Below are 20,195 nucleotides of genomic sequence, written 5' to 3' on the forward strand. Positions count from 1 at the left end.
TTTATATATATTTTGTGTAATCTGTGATATATTTTAAAATGGACATATAATTATTTTTAGTTTAATTATTTTTTATAAAATTTTATCTCTATTTTTTTTTTTTTTTTTTTTTTTTTTTTTTTTTGGTATGTCAGTTTTAGCGACTTTCCTCTACTATTTTTACAGACAGGACGAATACGAATGTCAGGACTGTACATAAAATGGAGCGGAATATATGAAAGAGGTGACACGCGCGCAAACACGGGAGACAGTTGTTGTAAACACGAGTTATAATTTATTATCAATGTACTTCATACATACAGACTAGCACAGTTAGTGACACGCTCAGAAATCACGCGCAATCATGCACACGCATACACGCTTCAACAAAAAAATAGTTGCGCATTCACGTGCATACGTATGCAAATATACTCGCACACGTATATACTCTTATATATACATATATATTATATGAAAGATTATACATATCAACACGTACACACATCATAGACATACACACATGCGCACAGTATATGATGTATAATATACATCCGTATTTCTCTCGGTTTTAATATTTTCGTAAGGCGGAGTAGAGGAAGGGGAAAATTCTCATTTTGTTCATCCTTTTCAAAATATATAATTCTCGTAACTATATACATACATACACACTCATATGTGTGTGTGTGTGTGTGTGTACATATGTATACAGAATAATGTATGTTGCAAAGTTACACTCGCGCCTACTTATTCTCTCGTCTTTTTCTTACTATATACCATGTAGTTTCGTGTTGCGTCTCATTTTTTTTTTTTTTTTTTTTTACACAGTAATGTAAAAGTTGTACATTCGCACGTGCGATGCGACGAACGACGGTAATAGTAGTAGTGAACGCGCGTGGGCGAACGATAATGATAAATTCTTAAGAAAGAATGTTTTTCGATACTGTCGAAGTTCGGAAAGTCAACCGTCCTTCTCGCGGTTAATCTTTCGATGATGTGACACTCACAACCTTCTGCATTCTTTATAATCTTTTTTTCGTATTTTCATTATCACAATGGTTCAATATATTGACTTATACATATATATTTCATAGATAATCTTCTTTTACTTCTAGAAGCAGGTGACGAGGATATTATCGATTTTTTCACTCTGAAAATAATTCTTTTTTCTCTCTTGCTATTTCGACGTTAACGCTCACGATTGAATGCAATATATATTTCATGGTCGTTTCTAATTTCAATTTTGTAACTTTGTTTTTACGACCAGTCTAATCTCTTGCTGGAAGCTTCCACTTTTTTCTCGCTTCAAATTAAAATTTCCTAGTAATAGAATTATATAAGATAAATAGAACTGTTTATAAAATGTGATGGATATAAATTATATGAGAAATATAGGAATCCTTCAGTCGATAGACTATATTTCTTATTAAAAAATTCTGTTATTACTATCTTCCTTTCGATCGATTATCGACTAATGCACACTTGACAGATTGCGTGTGTTGAGTTCTAGATTTGTAAAATAAATAACTTTATCGATTGATAACGTCTTCAAGTACGTATGTCGTATAAATAACGTAAAGCATCTTTGTAAAAAGTGAATATTACATACAGATAAATCCTTAACATATACATAATTGCATTTTGGAGAGATCGAAATTGTATTCGGTATTAAAAAAAAAAAAAAAATTATAAGAATTAATTGTGCTTCCTTTCTTTGGTTTAAAAAAAGAATTTCTTTTTCGCACTGTGTTATCGACGGAAATAACATTCGATAGTTTGACGCCTTAGTTAGGGTGGAGTTCCGAATAGGTGAACCCTCCGATTTTTTTGAAACTACACTACTTTTTGTATTTTTAAACGCTGATTACGAATATGATAATGAAAATTTGCGACAAGGTCATTTTCAAGGTCAAAACAAAAAAACTGAAAAAATATAACTTTTTAAATATTATTTCGATAAATATTGATAAAAATACAAAAAATAGTGTAGTTTCAAAAAAATCGGAGGGTTCACCTATTCGGAACTTTATCCCTTAGTTATCTATGCATATCCACAAACGTACTTAAGTATACGCGAATTGCGTTCTATTGTTATAAATATGTATCGCGCGCTTTCCTTTTTTGGTCTCGTTCACGCGCACAAGTGGACCTCATCCGCCCACGCTTGGATACAATCCTGCGCGTTTCCCTGTCCTCGTGTACTCTCATGGACGGCGATATAAAACGACGTAGCATTATTACAGATCATATGACACGTGAGTATCCGAGGAACGCTAAATCCTGAGTATCTAAAATTTCAAACGAGTTACGCGCGACTATAGCGACGGTTTCGCTCCCTCGTTAACTTTTATCCCATATAATGATTAATTAAACGTCTTTGACAATCGTTTCCGTTACGAGAACAACAATCGAAACATCCTTACGATCGTAATGAAACTGAGTTTTTTTGTGCATGGTTCTGATATTGTAAAGTATACAATATTTCGCGCACAACGAGGGTACAAAAGAGTTCGAGGAAGTTTTTTTTTTTTACCTTAGCTTTTTTTAAAATGATATAGAGAATGTGTGCATATATACACAGATTCGCAATGAGAGATGTCCTGTCTTTATAATCTTAGATAATATATATACACACACATATTATATATATATATATACTTAATATAAATACGCTCTTATATGAGTGTATTTACAGGATGGTTCATTTTAAATAACGTATTTTGATTTTGCCGAAATTGAGTCTGAAAAGGAAGTTTCAAATCAAAATTCGCAAAGCTTTGAAGGAAAAGAAGATGATGCTCGCGTATTAGATTAAAAATTTTATTTTAAGCTTTCTTATCTGAAAAATCAATAATTTGGACGAAATTAAAATGCGCCATCCTGTATATACTTCGTTTTTCATTATTATATTCATAGATCCAAACGATTTTAGACAGAGCCATCAGCGTACACTAAACAGCACACACACTCTGTCTCTATACAATCGAATGTATAATGAATACAGCACTCCGTTCAAAATAATTAAAAAGGACCACTCTAACATAATTGATGAAAAGGAATTTTCTTATTTTCTAAAAAATATTCACGTATCGAATATTTGCTATAGTTGCTATATGAATGATTAAAAAAGTGATCCTCTAATTGTTTTGAACACAATGTATTTTTTATGCCCATGTAATATAAAAGATTATAATAAAAAATAGTGTTGCACGATGAAATCTAACTTGATATTAATTATATGTGACGTCATTTTATGACACTCTAACAGATTGCATGCTAATAGCTGCGTGAAAGACTTTGCAGAGCACTTGTGTAACACATATAATACCCAAGAAGTAAATAACATCTCTCTCAAGTTATTATATACAAAAGATAATCTGAGATTTTGTGTAACAGCAGGATTTTTACGTACTACGATTTTGCGCGCAGTATAATTAATTGCACGTAATAAGGCTGCCTCGACACAATATGTTTGTGCTAATATGTTAATAGTGTGTCCACCCGTAAGAGAAAAATTGCCTATAGTGTAATAAAGAAAGTTTTTTTATAATCCTATATATAGAAATAGCATAAAGTGTGAGAAAGTACTTGTAAAATAATGAAAAAATAATTTATGTGCAAGTTTGTGCGACCGCGCGTAAAGAAATGTGATCGCGCGAATTAATTATTCTCTTTGTAATTAACATACAGATTATACGCGTGATCTGTGTACAAGATGCGAGACGCGAATACCAAGAATATAAATTTTTCACAAGAATGAGAAATATATAATCTGAGATTAAGAATCATTTCAAAACACATAACATTAATTTTTAGCGTATATAAATGCTGCGCACACGTAGAGATGCTTTCTTAAATATATAAAGTATATAGATTTTCTCTTTTACACACTTTTAAACACTAATGTAGGCCATATTCTTTTAGTATATAAAAAGGTCTGATATATACGCGCGCGTGCGTATATGTGAGAATTTAAACTAAATTAACATTATCTAAAAAATATTAAAAAATAACAATTCATTTATAGACAATCATATAAATGGATAAATTATATAAGTAAGTTTCAATATTATAAAAAGATAATGATATCTTCATCCAAAATCAATACAAAAAATCAGTTTCCTTTTATATTAAAAAGGATATATATATGTATGTATGTCGTATGTGTGTTAAAGAAAGTAAAAATAAGTCTTATTAAAATTGGATTTAACTGAATTTTTAAAGCATCCATGATATAAAATTGATGAAAAATAATTTTTTGGATGATTGACAAATATATTGATGAAATAAAAATTTAAAAAAATATATAAATTATCCGCACCATATACACACATGCCTTTTTTATTTATTTTTATAGCAATTAAACAGTCTTATTAACGTAATACTCAATAAGTTTTCTTTTTATATCAGACCTCTATGTACAAAAATCAATAATTGGTAGCAAAAGCAATTGCTACCACACACACACACACACACACACATACACAAAGAAAAGCTCTTTACATTAAATATTTTATATATTTCTTATATTCAAATTTATAACTTCTTAGATATCAACAATTAATACATCTTTGACAATAAAGCGAGAATCTTTGTTAACATAGGAATTAAATCAGGCGATGTTTTTATATAATTGTGAAACGATTAACAATGTGTATATGTGTGTGTATGTGTGTGAATAACTGAATAATATAACAATCACTAATAAAACTGTTTGTCTAGATAATAGATATTTTATAATTTTAATCGATTCTCTATCATATTTGAAAAATTATCTAATAATCGCGCGCATTGGTATTAAATTTTTTGTTGTAATTTTTTATTTTTTTATTTTATGAGTACAAAATAAAATAATGTGTAATACTGTTTTATTTTTTATTAGTTATGCAAACAATTAATGTAATCAATTCTCATAAATATATTTCTAGTATAGAAAAATGGAAGGGTTTAAGTCACAAAAGGACACACATTTAATGTGCTTAATTTTAGAAAATGTGATAAAATTTGTGAAGAGAATATTTCGACTATAAGAGAAAAGAAAAACGATATCATAATGAAATAAATATGCTTAAAGCTATAATAACTATCTGAAAAGTGAGCTCGATATACGGTGAGTCGATATACGAAACCATTATAGTCATTTTATGACAAAGATCTCTCTTACATGGAGAAGAGTAAAAAACTCCTCTAATATTATGCATTGTGCAATAAAAAACGCTCAATTCCATTTTTTTTTTCGATGGTAGAAAATTGATGTGTACGCACAAATAGAGACATGGTCTTGATTTATCATGTTGAGGATGAACAGTCAATATCTCCAACACTCTCTTTTTTTTGCGACAGATATAATGGATTAATCCTGAACTATAGATTCGAAAATTCTAATTTAATTTTCGCGATACAGGTGTCAGAGTTTTCTCGTTTCGCATTGGCACGCTCTCTGTGATACTTATTCTCGAAAGATGTAACATCCACAGAGTACAAAGCAAAAGATACTTCATAGCAGTTATTAATGCTATGACAGGAGGAGCAGAAGGTAAGAAGTCATAGATACCTTATACTGAGGAACAGAAGAATCGTTCTTTTTGATGAATCTCCTAAACTCAAGGACGTACTCTCTCGGGAATAAAGAAGAAAAGCTCTTTACATTAAATATTTTATATATTTCTTATATTCAAATTTATAACTTCTTAGATATCAACAATTAATACATCTTTGACAATAAAGCGAGAATCTTTGTTAACATAGGAATTAAATCAGGCGATGTTTTTATATAATTGTGAAACGATTAACAATGTGTATATGTGTGTGTATGTGTGTGAATAACTGAATAATATAACAATCACTAATAAAACTGTTTGTCTAGATAATAGATATTTTATAATTTTAATCGATTCTCTATCATATTTGAAAAATTATCTAATAATCGCGCGCATTGGTATTAAATTTTTTGTTGTAATTTTTTATTTTTTTATTTTATGAGTACAAAATAAAATAATGTGTAATACTGTTTTATTTTTTATTAGTTATGCAAACAATTAATGTAATCAATTCTCATAAATATATTTCTAGTATAGAAAAATGGAAGGGTTCAAGTCACAAAAGGACACACATTTAATGTGCTTAATTTTAGAAAATGTGATAAAATTTGTGAAGAGAATATTTCGACTATAAGAGAAAAGAAAAACGATATCATAATGAAATAAATATGCTTAAAGCTATAATAACTATCTGAAAAGTGAGCTCGATATACGGTGAGTCGATATACGAAACCATTATAGTCATTTTATGACAAAGATCTCTCTTACATGGAGAAGAGTAAAAAACTCCTCTAATATTATGCATTGTGCAATAAAAAACGCTCAATTCCATTTTTTTTTTCGATGGTAGAAAATTGATGTGTACGCACAAATAGAGACATGGTCTTGATTTATCATGTTGAGGATGAACAGTCAATATCTCCAACACTCTCTTTTTTTTGCGACAGATATAATGGATTAATCCTGAACTATAGATTCGAAAATTCTAATTTAATTTTCGCGATACAGGTGTCAGAGTTTTCTCGTTTCGCATTGGCACGCTCTCTGTGATACTTATTCTCGACAGATGTAACATCCACAGAGTACAAAGCAAAAGATACTTCATAGCAGTTATTAATGCTATGACAGGAGGAGCAGAAGGTAAGAAGTCATAGATACCTTATACTGAGGAACAGAAGAATCGTTCTTTTTGATGAATCTCCTAAACTCAAGGACGTACTCTCTCGGGAATAAAGGCGTTGCACGATTATGATGCAGCACCATGGTCCTTAGTTCTTACACAATTGTGTGTACATATACTCTGTCTTTGTAACTTATAAAATATTACATTTCCTCGAACGCCGCCGTTTTCTTTGATTTTTTTCCAATTCGGCTGGTGGTTGATTTTTGATAATACGAACAACCTTGAACACAAACATCATAAGTCCTTATATCAATCTGCTCTATTAATTTAAATAATATAAATGTTATATTTGTTAATTAAATACTATAATATTTTCATCTATCAGTTTTTACCTCGTGAAATGCAGCATCTACATTTAAAGGTGGATCTTTGGCAGAAGTTTCAATATAAGGTATGCCCAAACGATGAGCCAATTCTCTTCCCTGTTCCTCTGTGACTTTTCTCAAATGCACTAGATCAACTTTATTGGCCACCAATAGCATAGGATAAATATCTCTGTCTTTCACTCGTAGAATTTGAGTATGAAAATTGACAATGTTTTGATAAGATTGTTTATCGGTCACGGAATATACCAAAAGAAATCCATCACCTTTACGCATGTATTGTTCACGCATAGCACTAAATTCTTCTTGACCAGCTGTATCCAACACTATAAGAACACAAACACAGGGATTCATTAGAGAAGTCACTTTTAATGTTCTATAACTTCTAATAATCTCTCACTATCATCAATTTCTTAATTATTGAATCTTTGTTAACGGAAAATAATACAAATCAATATGGTGCATCGATAATAAAGTATTTAGATATACAAGATATTTATGTAGAAAAAAAGAAGGTAAAAACTTTACCATCCAGGATACACCATTGGCCATCTATCTCCGTGTGTTGAATATAACTATCTTCAATAGTTGGATCATAATCTGCGACAAACAGTTTCTGAAAAAACTGTATCGTAAGGGCACTCTTGCCGACCCCTCCATCTCCAACAACGACCAGCTTAAAGGTCATAAGGTTGTCATTATTAGGAGGACGTGTCATTCCGCCTCTGGATCGTCCACTCCTTCGCCCGCTACTGTTCCTGCGTCTGCCTATTCTGCCAACTCTTCTAACGTATCTTTTTGGCAGTGCAACCGCTCGTGGGATGGTAAATTGTTTCGTCAGCTCGAAAGATTCTGCGACAATCAACAATAGAGTTTTAGAATGTCTCGCACGGATGTCCAACGACAAAAATGAGTCGGAATTTTTTTTTATCGTTTACAAATAAACAAGCGAAACCGTGGCATCGTCGACATTAGCGGGTGTGTCAATTCCGCGTGCAACAATGCGAAAGTAAACTTGTTCTTGGATCTTCTTCGATCTTTTCGTCAAGAGACGCTTTGCAGCTTTACGGTTTACGATTCGCGCGCAACAAGAGACGGGATATCATTGTATATTTGGGGCAATAAAGAATTGAATCCCGTAACAAGATATCGCTCACCTTACATGATCTGCCACTTCTGCTTCTCGTGCTGGCAGCTGTCAGTTCGCAGATATGTACCGTGTGCAAATATATCCGCGCGTGTATGCGTAAAATGTTTTGCGCGATATACGGCGAAAGCGAACTAATACGAACACACATACGCACTTTCACGCATACACGCATACAACAGAGCGCGTGCGCGCCGCGCTCGAGTATCATTTGCAAGTACGCTAAGACCATAGACATTAGTGTTATTAGATGGGCTCCCTTTTTCGCGCATGCGTGTTGAAGTGGTATAAAAATGAAGTAATTAAATCTTATGAAGTGAGGTCTTCTATGGCCCCAGTTTAATCATTTTTAAAAGTTATTTAGAAATTTTTGGAAAATTAATTAAAAACATAAAATAAAAAAATAATATGCACAAATTATTATTATTTATTTACGTAGTTATTTCTACAAGATTTCGCCAAAACTGAATGCCATTGTTATGTCGCGCATGCGCGAATCGTATTAACAGCCTTCTCTTCCGTTTTTTATATTTATGGTTGCGATCAAATAAGCGATACCAACCTTCTCGGTTATCTATAGATTGGTAATATGCTAGTATATTAGTATATTGCCACTAACTTCAGAGGACGTATATTCGCTGCCGGTTGCACAGTTATTTTGTAGGTTATGTTGACAAACACCTTGAATTAATGCATTGGTTCATTATTTTATATATATATTAATATTTAAAACTGTAATAAAATAATAATAATCGAAAGCAGAGCGAACAAATGTACGTATATACATCTTAAAATTTTAATTTATATTACTATTAACATACGATTTGCTCCTAATCGTCAAGTTGTTTACATCGTGTGAAAAATGTGCTAAAAGTTGATAATAGTTAAATAATAATATCAATTTTTATTTATCTTATTTTCTTATCGCAGTGATTATAAAAGTGATTATATAAAGAAATGTATAACACGAATGTGTTTATAAAAGTTGAAATAACAAAAATAATTTCCAAATTTTTAAACTAGATACCGAGAGGAAGAGGCTGAATTAATAGAAATATCAAAATGGATGCTGATTTGTATGATGAATTTGGAAACTATATTGGTCCTGATCTGGCATCAGAGAGCGAGGATGAAAATGAATATGGCAATGTTGGTGATGACGCCGACGACAGAGAACGGTCCGATGAGGAAATGGAGGAAGACAAGGATGAGTCACGTGAACAAGTGGAGCAAGGATCTTCTATGGCAGTTGTATTACACGAAGATAAACGATATTATCCAAGTGCATTAGAGGTGTACGGTCCTGAGGTAATAAAGCATATTAATTTACAATTGAAAGCTATTTATTGTTCTTACAGTTCTTTTATATATATTCAATTGGAATATAAATATCCTTATGATTTATCAATAAAAAATTAGATGTATGTTCAATCTTCAATGTACCTTCAAGCAGGTGTTACCTATATATATATATCTTATGTACTTTTTTTCTATAAATACTTTTAGGTAGAAACACTTGTGCAAGAAGAAGATGCTCAGCCACTAGATAAACCACTGATAGCACCTACTAGAAAACCAAAGTTTCAAATAAAGCAGCAACAGTTGCCTGAAACGACATATAGTATTGAATTCTTAGCAGATATAATGGATGCTCCGCATCTAATTAGAAATATAGTTTTGCTAGGACATCTTCATCATGGCAAAACTACCTTGGTTGATTGTTTGGTGCAACAAACGCATCCTTATATACACAGTATAACCGACGAGAAACCATTGAGGTATGTATGAAGGTGTATAACGTAGCTTTTATTTATATTGAACTAATCACACGAAAATAAAACCTAGTTTATATGTATATTAATAGGTATACGGATACATTGTTCACCGAGCAACAGAGAGGTGTTTCTACGAAAGCAACTCCCGTTACTCTTCTGCTACAAGATGTCAAATCCAAGTCCTATCTCTTGAACGTATTTGATACACCAGGCCACGTGAATTTTTCCGACGAGGCGACAGCTGCGATCCGTTTGTCAGACGGCGCTGTACTGATCGTCGATGCGGCGGAAGGTGTGATGCTAAACACCGAACGTCTACTGAAGCACGCGCTTCAAGAGAAGCTCGCTCTGACAGTCTGCATAAACAAGATAGATCGTTTGGTATTAGAGTTGAAACTGCCGCCATTGGATGCCTATTACAAACTGCGTCACATTATCGAGGAGATCAACGGATTGATAGCATTATACTCTTCGGATGTCGAGAATCCCGCTTTCGTTTCGCCTGCTGTCGGAAACGTGTGCTTTGCCAGTTCCGAATACAGTGTATGCTTCACTCTGAAATCGTTCGCCGCGCTCTATGCCAGGAATTATCCCGGACTCAACCCCAACGAGTTCGCCAAGCGACTCTGGGGTGATATTTATTTTAATCCTAAAACGCGGAAATTCACCAAGAAACCTCCGCATAATACAGCGCAGCGAAGCTTCATCGAGTTCATCTTGGAGCCTCTTTATAAGATATTTGCGCAAGTCGTCGGCGATGTCGACACGACGTTACCAAATGGTAAATTTTATTTCCTCTTTCTCTCTTATTATAACTTGAAAAGATTTCGAAAAACAATTACATATATGTTTTACGCGTGCAGTTTTGGACGAACTCGGCATACGATTGACATCCGAAGAAATGAAGATGAATATACGACCGCTGCTAAGACTTGTCTGTACGCGCTTCTTAGGAGATATGTGCGGATTAGTCGATATGTGTGTCGCTCACGTACCTAGTCCGCAAGCGCACGCACCTAATAAAGTACAACATGTCTATACTGGTCCGATTGACTCGCCGCTCGCGCAGGATATGGTTAATTGTGATCCAGATGTCAGTATTTTAATTTGAATCTCAATTATTGCGATTTAATTCGATTAGATCTTAATATCAGATTTTAATAAGAATTATAATATATATTAATAGCATCAACAAGTATATGAATAGACAAATGTTTTTCTAGGGAAGATTAATGATTCACAGCACAAAGATGTATCCAACCGAGGATTGCACCCTGTTTGTAGTGCTTGGCAGAGTAATGTCCGGCACACTGGAAGCGGGACAACGCGTTCGAGTATTAGGCGAAGCATATTCACGCACGGATGAGGAGGATTCACGCGTTCTCACAGTGGGTAGATTATGGATCAGCGAAGCGCGTTACTCGATCGAACTGACTCGGGTGCCCGCAGGCAATTGGGTTCTCATCGAAGGTATCGATCGGCCGATTGTGAAAACTAGTACCATTACGGATCTCAATAGTTCAGAAGACTTGCACATCTTTCGGCCACTCAAATTCAACACGCAGAGTGTCATCAAGATCGCTGTCGAGCCGGTCAATCCGTCCGAATTGCCCAAGATGTTAGATGGTTTACGAAAAGTAAACAAGAGCTATCCGCTGTTGGGCACGCGCGTGGAGGAAAGCGGCGAGCACGTTGTCCTGGGAACTGGCGAACTCTACCTCGACTGCGCGATGCACGATCTCCGTCGCATGTATTCTGAGATTGATATAAAAGTGGCCGATCCGGTGGTCGCTTTCGCGGAAACAGTAGTGGAAACCAGTTCCCTCAAATGTTTCGCTGAAACGCCGAATAAACGGAATAAATTGACAATGATAGCGGAACCACTGGAGAGAGGTCTTGCCGAGGATATAGAGGCCGAACATGTCCGTATCACGTGGAACAAGTAAGTAACAGTATAACATTCATATATGCTTGCTATTTTTCTATTGTACATTGTTTGAGAATTGATGAAAAAGAATGAGATTTCTATTTTCTGAAATTTCTTGAATCTATATTTTTATTAGCGAAAACATTGAATCTATAATTTTTTCGAATTATAAGTGATGAATTTTCTATGAATTAAATAATAGAGTATTATATATATATTTTTCTGAATTTGTCACAAAGATTTTATTTGAAACCGGATTTCATAAGTCAGAAGCAAGGAATGCCCCTTTTTTCCCTGTCTTCCCCCTTCCTTTCTCCTCCCCCTCCCGCTCCACTTTATTTCTTTATTACTCTTTGCCGAGATACCCCCTTCTTCCGTTCTGAATTTGTCACAAAGATTTTATTTGAAATTTTAATTTGGGAACTACTAGAAGTTATTATAATCGAGTATTGAAAGTCGAAAAGTTATTAAAAAGATCTCGCTGCACATTTTTACATACATATTGATTACAAATTTTACAAGGAATAACATGTCACATGTTCCATTATTCTCACTCTCCAATTTTGAAATATATTATATCGTCAATAATATATACACATCCAGTATATTGAAAAATTTTATATTATTATTTATTTTTAAATTGACTAATATGATTCGTATGATTTGTTTTTAATTTAATTCTAATTTTCTCTTCCAGAAAGAGACTAGGAGAATTTTTTCAAACAAAATACGATTGGGATTTATTGGCAGCGCGTAGCATATGGGCATTTGGTCCTGACTCTACTGGGCCTAATATCCTAGTGGACGATACTTTACCTTCCGAAGTAGATAAAACACTATTAAACAGTGCACGCGATGCTATCATTCAGGGCTTTCAGTGGGGAACTCGCGAAGGACCATTGTGCGAAGAGCCGATCCGAAATGTCAAATTCAAGATCCTTGATGCTGTCATCGCACAGGAGCCACTGCATCGAGGAGGTAATTTAATTAGCATCGTAGGAAACTGATAAAGATTTAAATAATATCCATAAACACATTTTGTTTAAAACTTGGAATATAGAAAATATTTTAAAAATTTCTCGCTTCAACAAAAAGGATTTATTTGTAATACACGTAATCCTTAATTTCATTATAAAGATTTCCAACTATTTGCATACAACCAAAAAAAGTTAATTCTACTGCATAGATGAAAAATTTGTAAAGGAAAGAAGAATAATTTTTAGAATGTGCGTGTATCTTGATTCCGTGTCCTCAGGTGGTCAAATCATTCCTACCGCTCGACGCGTCGCATATTCCGCTTTTCTGATGGCGACACCGCGTTTAATGGAACCTTACCTGTTCGTCGAAGTGCAAGCTCCCGCGGACTGCGTGTCCGCTGTTTACACAGTCCTGGCCAAGCGGCGAGGTCACGTAACGCAAGACGCCCCGGTGCCGGGTAGTCCGTTGTACACGATCAAAGCCTTCATACCAGCCATCGACAGTTTTGGTTTTGAGACGGATTTACGGACGCATACCCAAGGTCAAGCGTTTTGCCTTTCCGTCTTTCACCATTGGCAAATCGTTCCCGGTGATCCTCTGGACAAAAGCATAACTATCAGACCGCTGGAGCCGCAACCGGCTACCCATCTGGCTAGAGAGTTCATGCTGAAGACGCGAAGACGCAAGGGTCTGTCCGAAGATGTTTCCATCAACAAGTTCTTCGACGATCCTATGTTGCTGGAGTTGGCTCGGCAGGATGTACTGTTGAATTATCCCCTTTAATTTAATAAATATATACCACACGAATTGTGATGTAATATATTGCCAAGCATTAAATTTTCATATAAAGAGAAACATGCATCCTGTACGATTTCTTAAACTGCGCATGATTAATTCTGTATTCTTCTTTCTATCGAGATATTTCTCTAACGAATCTAAAAGACTTATTGCAGATATAATTCTTCAAGGATAACCCTAGAGTGAAAGATACTCGTCAATTGTTTTCAGAAATCAAAACTTTAGAAACTCGTTCTTAAAGATTTTATTAGATTATATTTTAATTACGATTGTAATAGAATTGACATGTAATATCCCGATATGTAATATGTCTATATTATTTTATCCATCGATGAAATAGATGAATACTTTCCATGTAATAATAATAAGTGTATATAAAATAGGAAATAAATCTTTTTCTATTGTACAACACATAGGTCCTGAAAAATAAATAAATTTGGTAATAACGAAATATAATTATATAATTAGATATAGTGATCGTACATATATACTATTGATATATTTATTTTATCTTTTTTGGTCTTATTCCGATGATTTATATTCGATGATTTATATGATATTTTTTCCGGAAAATAAATCAACCTGCAGTTTCATTACAATAGAAAACGATCGATCGGATACCTTCCTATTAATGAGAATGCTGTAATATTAATATTTCATGTGGTTTTAGAGATATTATAAAATATTACGAAAATAGTAAAAGGAGAAGCTGCAATCAATATGTTAAGAGAATAGTAATAGATTGCAATTAAAAAATATTATCTATATACTCTAATACTTTTTTCTCTGTAAGTTTTAATAATATATATAAGTTATTTTAAATTTGCAATTAAATTCAATCTCATAAAGCGTATATTTTTAAAAATTTTAAATTATAATTTAATTAAAATGCAAAGAGATCAATTGATATACAGAGTGTTCCAGAATTATCGTACCACCTGCTAATGACAGATTCTTGAGATCATTTGGAGACGATTTTTCCTCAGCGAAAATATCGAGGCATCAATAATTTCCGTGTTATAAGTGATTCAAAAAGAAGGGTTTTTTGCAAACTAAACTTTATAGAGAGTTAAAACTACTTCTTTAGTTAATTTCAGATAAAGTTTACTTTAATAAAGAGAGAATTTTAATTTAAAGCTTAGTTACAAAGATATATGATGGAAAAAATTGGAAACTTGCAAAAAATAATGACCTCTCTCGACATTTTCGTTGAGGAAATATCGTCTCTAAATAATCTCAAAAATTTATCATTAGCAGGTGGTGCGGTAATTCTGAGACACCCTGTATATAATATTCTCATACCAAGAACAATATAGTTTATTTAAATCATTATTTTTGTTTAGCGAGTATAATATTTATAAACATGTGTGTGTGTCATTAATACGATATATTACGGGATTAGAATGTATATATATAATTTTTAAATATCTCATTTTATATTATTATATATTATTATAAATGTGCGTTTGAAATTAAGACGTCTTCTCCATGAAAACGCGCGGATACCCGTTCCTTATCGTTCAAAAAAATTGGAAACTTGCAAAAAATAATGACCTCTCTCGACATTTTCGTTGAGGAAATATCGTCTCTAAATAATCTCAAAAATTTATCATTAGCAGGTGGTGCGGTAATTCTGAGACACCCTGTATATAATATTCTCATACCAAGAACAATATAGTTTATTTAAATCATTATTTTTGTTTAGCGAGTATAATATTTATAAACATGTGTGTGTGTCATTAATACGATATATTACGGGATTAGAATGTATATATATAATTTTTAAATATCTCATTTTATATTATTATATATTATTATAAATGTGCGTTTGAAATTAAGACGTCTTCTCCATGAAAACGGTATCTGAACCCCCATTCCCCGCCTTCTCATTTTCCCCTTTCTTTTTTTCTAGTTACTTCAATCTGAGATTAATATATTCAATCAAACGGACCAGTTATGTAGCATAGATAAGTGAATATCGAGGACAAATTCGCCGTTCATGTTGGCTCGAATAAAATGAATCGAAAAGACTCCATCCATAGACGTGGAATAAATATAGACTCCGATCAAGTACTGCGTCCAACTTGTTAGAGAGAGAAAGGTGGCTTCAACAGCCTTCGTTTTCGATTGTATGAGATGTAAAAAAAAAAAAATAAAAAATGTACTCCTTTTCGAACACGCGGATAGAGGGAATATACGCGCGTTCTATATTTATTATGTATTCTATGGGTTTCACCGCAAAAACGGCCGCCATGTGTAATTTCAAAATTGTCGCATCAACAGCTTTCGCATAATTAAAGGGTGTCGCAAGAGATAGCTGCATATCAGATTTTGCATCGGAAAATCGAAACGGCATCGCGATCACGCATTGAAAATACCAACGATTAGAATTAGAAAAAAATGAAAGGAAAGTGTCATCCTCATTGTCAGTACGCGATCTCCAACTTCAATCTCCAAACAGGTATGAGATTTTCATGTGTACGGTGTTAGCCCCAGTATCGGATTATGCATATTGAAAAGATTAAAAATTAGATTAGATTAGAATGAAAACAACACAAATTAACTAAAATTTCATTCCTCTGATTGATCAATCTTCAATCTCAATTTTTAATGCGTAGTCTGATATGCGCTTTAACCTCTTCAGGGACAAATTTATTGAAGTCGGAAATAATTATTTATTTCTTTTTTTCGATTATATTCATTCAAAATATATTTATAATTATTAAAGAAAACAGAAAAAATTGAAGAACGTTTGAAATCTCTGAAGAAAATAATGGAAAAAAAAACACCCATATGGCTACTGTGTGTTAAGATTAATTACTCTGAAATAATTTTATATATTAAAACTAAATGTCGATATCCTTGAAGAAGTTAACGCTATTAAAAAGAATGTGCAAGACCGTTTCGGAGACACGTACCGACGGACGCGAGATGCTGCTTGCGCGACGCGGAGACGCGTTGCGTCGTCGCGTCGTTCGCGCACGCGGCGGGCGGAGTCGCAGCTGCGCGCCTCCGAACGGGCGGGCCCGATGGACGGGCTCTGGCGCCATTTTGACAGCGTCGACCACGCCCCTTCTGTTCGCCCATAGGTCAGAATCGTGTCCGCCCGATGGACGCGACGCGCGCGCGCGCGCGCGGCAACCAGTTTAGCGGCCTCCGACACGACGACGCTATCGCGACCGATCGATCAACGACTATCCCGGCATCCCCTTCCTTCCATCTCGTCACCCCTTCCTATCACGATTCTTCTCGTAGCCTTTTTACGCACACTATCGCCCGCATCCCTCTCGCGCGGTTTCACCGAACGGTGAAAACGGCTTCCAGCGTGTTTTATGGCTTTTTGCCCATAGGGCGACGTACAGTGTAACTCTGAAATAATGGTAGGACGGGAAGTGAAGGAGGATTCGAGTAATTGAGACATACGCATTGTTTTTTTAGCAATCTGCTCTTTCTTTCGACCTTCTTCTTTCTTTGTCTACTCGATGTCTCTCGAAGTATTTCGTTTCAAGTAGGAAATGTAACATGTATTACAGTTTAAGAAAAAACAAACTTTTATACTGGGATATATTTCGCTTTATTGAGACACGAAAATTATCATATAACTATAATTTATTTATGTATGATATACGCATGATGCAACACATTGTATACATATAATCTACAAATGGGCGCTTATCGTTCACGTGGATATCTCGTTATTTTCCATATATCCTCGAGATTCGGTAATGAGTTCTTTATTCGAATACGCATATCATCTCTCGTTTTCGATTGTTGTGAAAATCGTTAGCAATTTACATAAAAGCTGTAATGTACAAAGAAACAAGTCAGCAGAGTGAAACTTAGGCAAATCGATCAATCACAGTCAAGCATTCCCTTCGACTTAAGCTATCATTCTCGAAAACATTTTACTGTGATGAGTTGATTCTTTTATCGCTTACGATTTTTTATATACAATGGCCTCTTTAACAAATCTTATATTTTTTATTGTCGCTTAACAACCGATCTCTCACTCTCTCTCTCTTTCTCCTTCCCTCTTCCCCCCCCCCCTTTCTCTCATACAATGACTGCAAAATATACAATTCTTGATTATTGTATTGTTTACTGTACCGTTTCCAATTTATTTTACATGATGATTAAAAAACTAAAAAAGTGACTGAAAAAACAATAATAAATTAATAATAATTATAATTTGACGTATCTTTTGATTATCCGAAAGATACGTTACTCGCTGCTCCAGTGATCGATATTTTACAGCAATTTAAGATATGCATATTAAGGATGTCTTTTTCGAGATATCCCAGAGTATTTCTTCAAATAATTGCCATTTTACGAAGACACTTTACTATCTGCCATTTTTCCGGAAAAAATACAACAGGCGCGCAAAATTATTTTCGATTAAAACTTAATCCATTCAATACTCGTTCGCCGTCATTTTTTCCATTCGAAAATTTCATTGTCCAAAGATATTTTATCGTCTACGACGGTTTTTTGTCCGACATTTTCTCGTTTGGTAAACTTATTAAATCGTCAAATCTAACGAGATGCGATATCTGACGTATAATCTAATTCTAATCTATCAAACCATAAAAAGTTATAGAAACGTGATAGGAGTGAGATTATGTAGAAGATGTATTAAAGATCTAGGTTCGATTAGGTAAAATATCGAACAAAGAATCGTCGTACGAATGGCGAAATATATATCTTGGAAATACCGAACGGAAAATTGTCGACGGGCACATGTCGAAGGGAGATATAACAAACATGACCTGCTATCCCATTTTACGAAGTCAACTTGTAAAAGATACCGATAACAAAAGTATCGCTAACACACAATATAGATAGTACTTATATCGCTGTAGATATAGCAAGTTCTGTCAAACCTCGAGTAAATAACTAGCTATGGACATCCGTCCTACATTTGTTTGCATGCAACGCGATCGAGTTTCTATAAATTATTATACCGATATACTTTATACTTTGCAATTGACCGCTTTACATTGACCACTTTACATCGTTGTAATATATCATATGATGTAGGGATTTTTTTGTTAGAATTTTGCAACGTAAAAACTTTATTTTCATCGAGCTAAATTACATTAAACTTTTGCATTAGTATATGTTATTAAATGTTCATACTTTGTTTAAATAAACAAGATATAATGTCATAAAATCATAATAAAATGTAAATGCATAAAAAATTATAAAAAGAGATATACAATATATATTATGATGTACAAGTATTTTATATACATTGCAGACGTCATAAAGTGAAAGTAAACGTCTTTATTTTGAGGCAAAAACAGGAAACAAAAGTATATCCTTTTATATCCATGTGACGTAATATCTTGCTTTTACTATAAAAAAAGTATTTGTCCTATATTTTATAAGTTTTTTTTTCCCGTAATCATTGTCATTAAATATCACAAAATGGCAAGAATAATTCAGTTATATTCTTATCATTTACAGCTTTTCAGAGAAGCTTGATAACATTTAAGAAACTAATGTTTAAAGTTAAAGCAAACAAATACTCTAATCTCTCTATTCAAAATCCCGTTTTTATCTTTCAATGTGTGTATTTATAAATTTAAAAACACGATCTCTGAATTGCGACTATTGCTTTTGCATCGTCGATGACTTAAGATTAGCAAAGGAGAGCGCGTTATCGATTTTGGAATATTAAAGGAGATCATGAACGCGTGCATCTCTTTATGCCGTTTACGATGTGCCTAAAGAACCAGAAAGATCATTTCCTAAAGAGATAGATCGCTCGATCGATGGACAAGGCGCGGAAAACATAACGGGCGATCTGTACGTAGAACAGGAACATAGGCGCAGAACGGCGACCTCCGTCTGCGGGGAATAGACGAAAGATAGAAGGGAGAAAGAGAGAGAGAGAGAGAAAGAGAGAGAGAAAGGCAGATAACGACGAAGATGCACGAATGAGATGGGAGCGAGAAGACGCTATAGAATCATCGGAGAGGAGCCGTTCGCCGGCGCCCGTCGACGCTCGGCGTCGCTCGTGCGATTCCGTCGCAACGAGGCGGGGTTTAGGCGGGGTCGATACGAGGCGCCTTCTCTTTCCGTACCGTGTCGTCGTTCTCTTAATCGCGTGGATATCAAAACGCACATCGAGACAAGACTATCACCCGCCGTTCGGCGCAACCGCCACACTTGCGCGATCGCTCTCTCTCTCTTTCTTTTATTCTCTCTCTCCCCCCCTCTCTCTCTCTCCCTCTTTCTTTCAAGATAATCATCATCTCGCGTACGTACTATTCGCGCTCTACGAGCAGCGAGTCGGTCGGAGCAACGACAAAAACGTTATATCGTGGCGCGACGGTCTCGCGAAAGTCGCGCGCGTAGGAAGGTGGTGAGGAGAGGAAGGAGAGGGCGAGGGGGGAGGCAGGCGGGGTGGGAAACTCGAGAGGGGAAACACGGAGAGAGTACGCGCGCGCGCCCTTCGATTCGACTCGCGCCGGTCGATCGACGGTGGGTGACTAGAGGACGAGGACAGCGACTGACTGACTAGCGACAAGGAACGTGGGGGCTGG

The 20,195-nt window shown here is 34.6% G+C and overlaps 2 protein-coding genes across 3 annotated transcripts; one reads left to right on the top strand and one right to left on the bottom strand.

Annotated features, from left to right (window-relative positions):
- Positions 1–5,959: 5,959 nt before the first annotated feature.
- On the bottom strand, positions 5,960–8,342 carry LOC115233764 (ras-related protein M-Ras-like). Its single transcript, XM_029804333.1, has 4 exons — positions 8,180–8,342; positions 7,551–7,874; positions 7,032–7,348; positions 5,960–6,919 (listed from the first exon to the last, which is right to left on the bottom strand). The coding sequence occupies exons 2-4, from the start codon at positions 7,738–7,740 to the stop codon at positions 6,830–6,832; spliced, it is 597 nt and encodes a 198-aa protein (XP_029660193.1). The 5' UTR covers positions 7,741–7,874; positions 8,180–8,342; the 3' UTR covers positions 5,960–6,829.
- A 453-nt stretch (positions 8,343–8,795) lies between these two features.
- Positions 8,796–14,240, top strand: LOC115233765 (116 kDa U5 small nuclear ribonucleoprotein component). 2 transcript variants are annotated; one of them, XM_029804335.1, is made up of 8 exons: positions 8,796–8,829; positions 9,193–9,477; positions 9,676–9,947; positions 10,034–10,725; positions 10,808–11,037; positions 11,168–11,886; positions 12,569–12,849; positions 13,127–14,240. In XM_029804335.1, the coding sequence occupies exons 2-8, from the start codon at positions 9,232–9,234 to the stop codon at positions 13,630–13,632; spliced, it is 2,946 nt and encodes a 981-aa protein (XP_029660195.1). In that variant the 5' UTR covers positions 8,796–8,829; positions 9,193–9,231; the 3' UTR covers positions 13,633–14,240. The 2 variants fall into 2 exon arrangements, with proteins under 2 accessions (XP_029660195.1, XP_029660194.1); XM_029804334.1 differs by having other exon boundaries at positions 8,820–8,942.
- The last annotated feature ends 5,955 nt before the right edge of the window (positions 14,241–20,195 follow it).

Source organism: Formica exsecta, unplaced genomic scaffold, assembly GCF_003651465.1.
Source record: "Formica exsecta isolate Colony F162 unplaced genomic scaffold, ASM365146v1 scaffold191, whole genome shotgun sequence".
NCBI classification, from domain to species: domain Eukaryota; kingdom Metazoa; phylum Arthropoda; class Insecta; order Hymenoptera; family Formicidae; genus Formica; species Formica exsecta.

What these genes read in the sequence shown, in the direction of transcription:
- LOC115233764 (XM_029804333.1), bottom strand. Translation starts at nt 7,740, where the DNA reads ATGACACGTCCTCCTAATAATGACAACCTTATGACCTTTAAGCTGGTC. An exon ending in CCAATGGTGTATCCTGGATG is followed by an intron (nt 7,349 to 7,550) that starts GTAAAGTTTTTA and finishes GTGTTCTTATAG; the next exon opens with TGTTGGATACAGCTGGTCAA. An exon ending in TAGATGCTGCATTTCACGAG is followed by an intron (nt 6,920 to 7,031) that starts GTAAAAACTGAT and finishes TTTGTGTTCAAG; the next exon opens with GTTGTTCGTATTATCAAAAA.
- LOC115233765 (XM_029804335.1), top strand. Translation starts at nt 9,232, where the DNA reads ATGGATGCTGATTTGTATGATGAATTTGGAAACTATATTGGTCCTGAT. An exon ending in GTCCGTATCACGTGGAACAA is followed by an intron (nt 11,887 to 12,568) that starts GTAAGTAACAGT and finishes TTTCTCTTCCAG; the next exon opens with AAAGAGACTAGGAGAATTTT. An exon ending in GGAGCCACTGCATCGAGGAG is followed by an intron (nt 12,850 to 13,126) that starts GTAATTTAATTA and finishes CCGTGTCCTCAG; the next exon opens with GTGGTCAAATCATTCCTACC.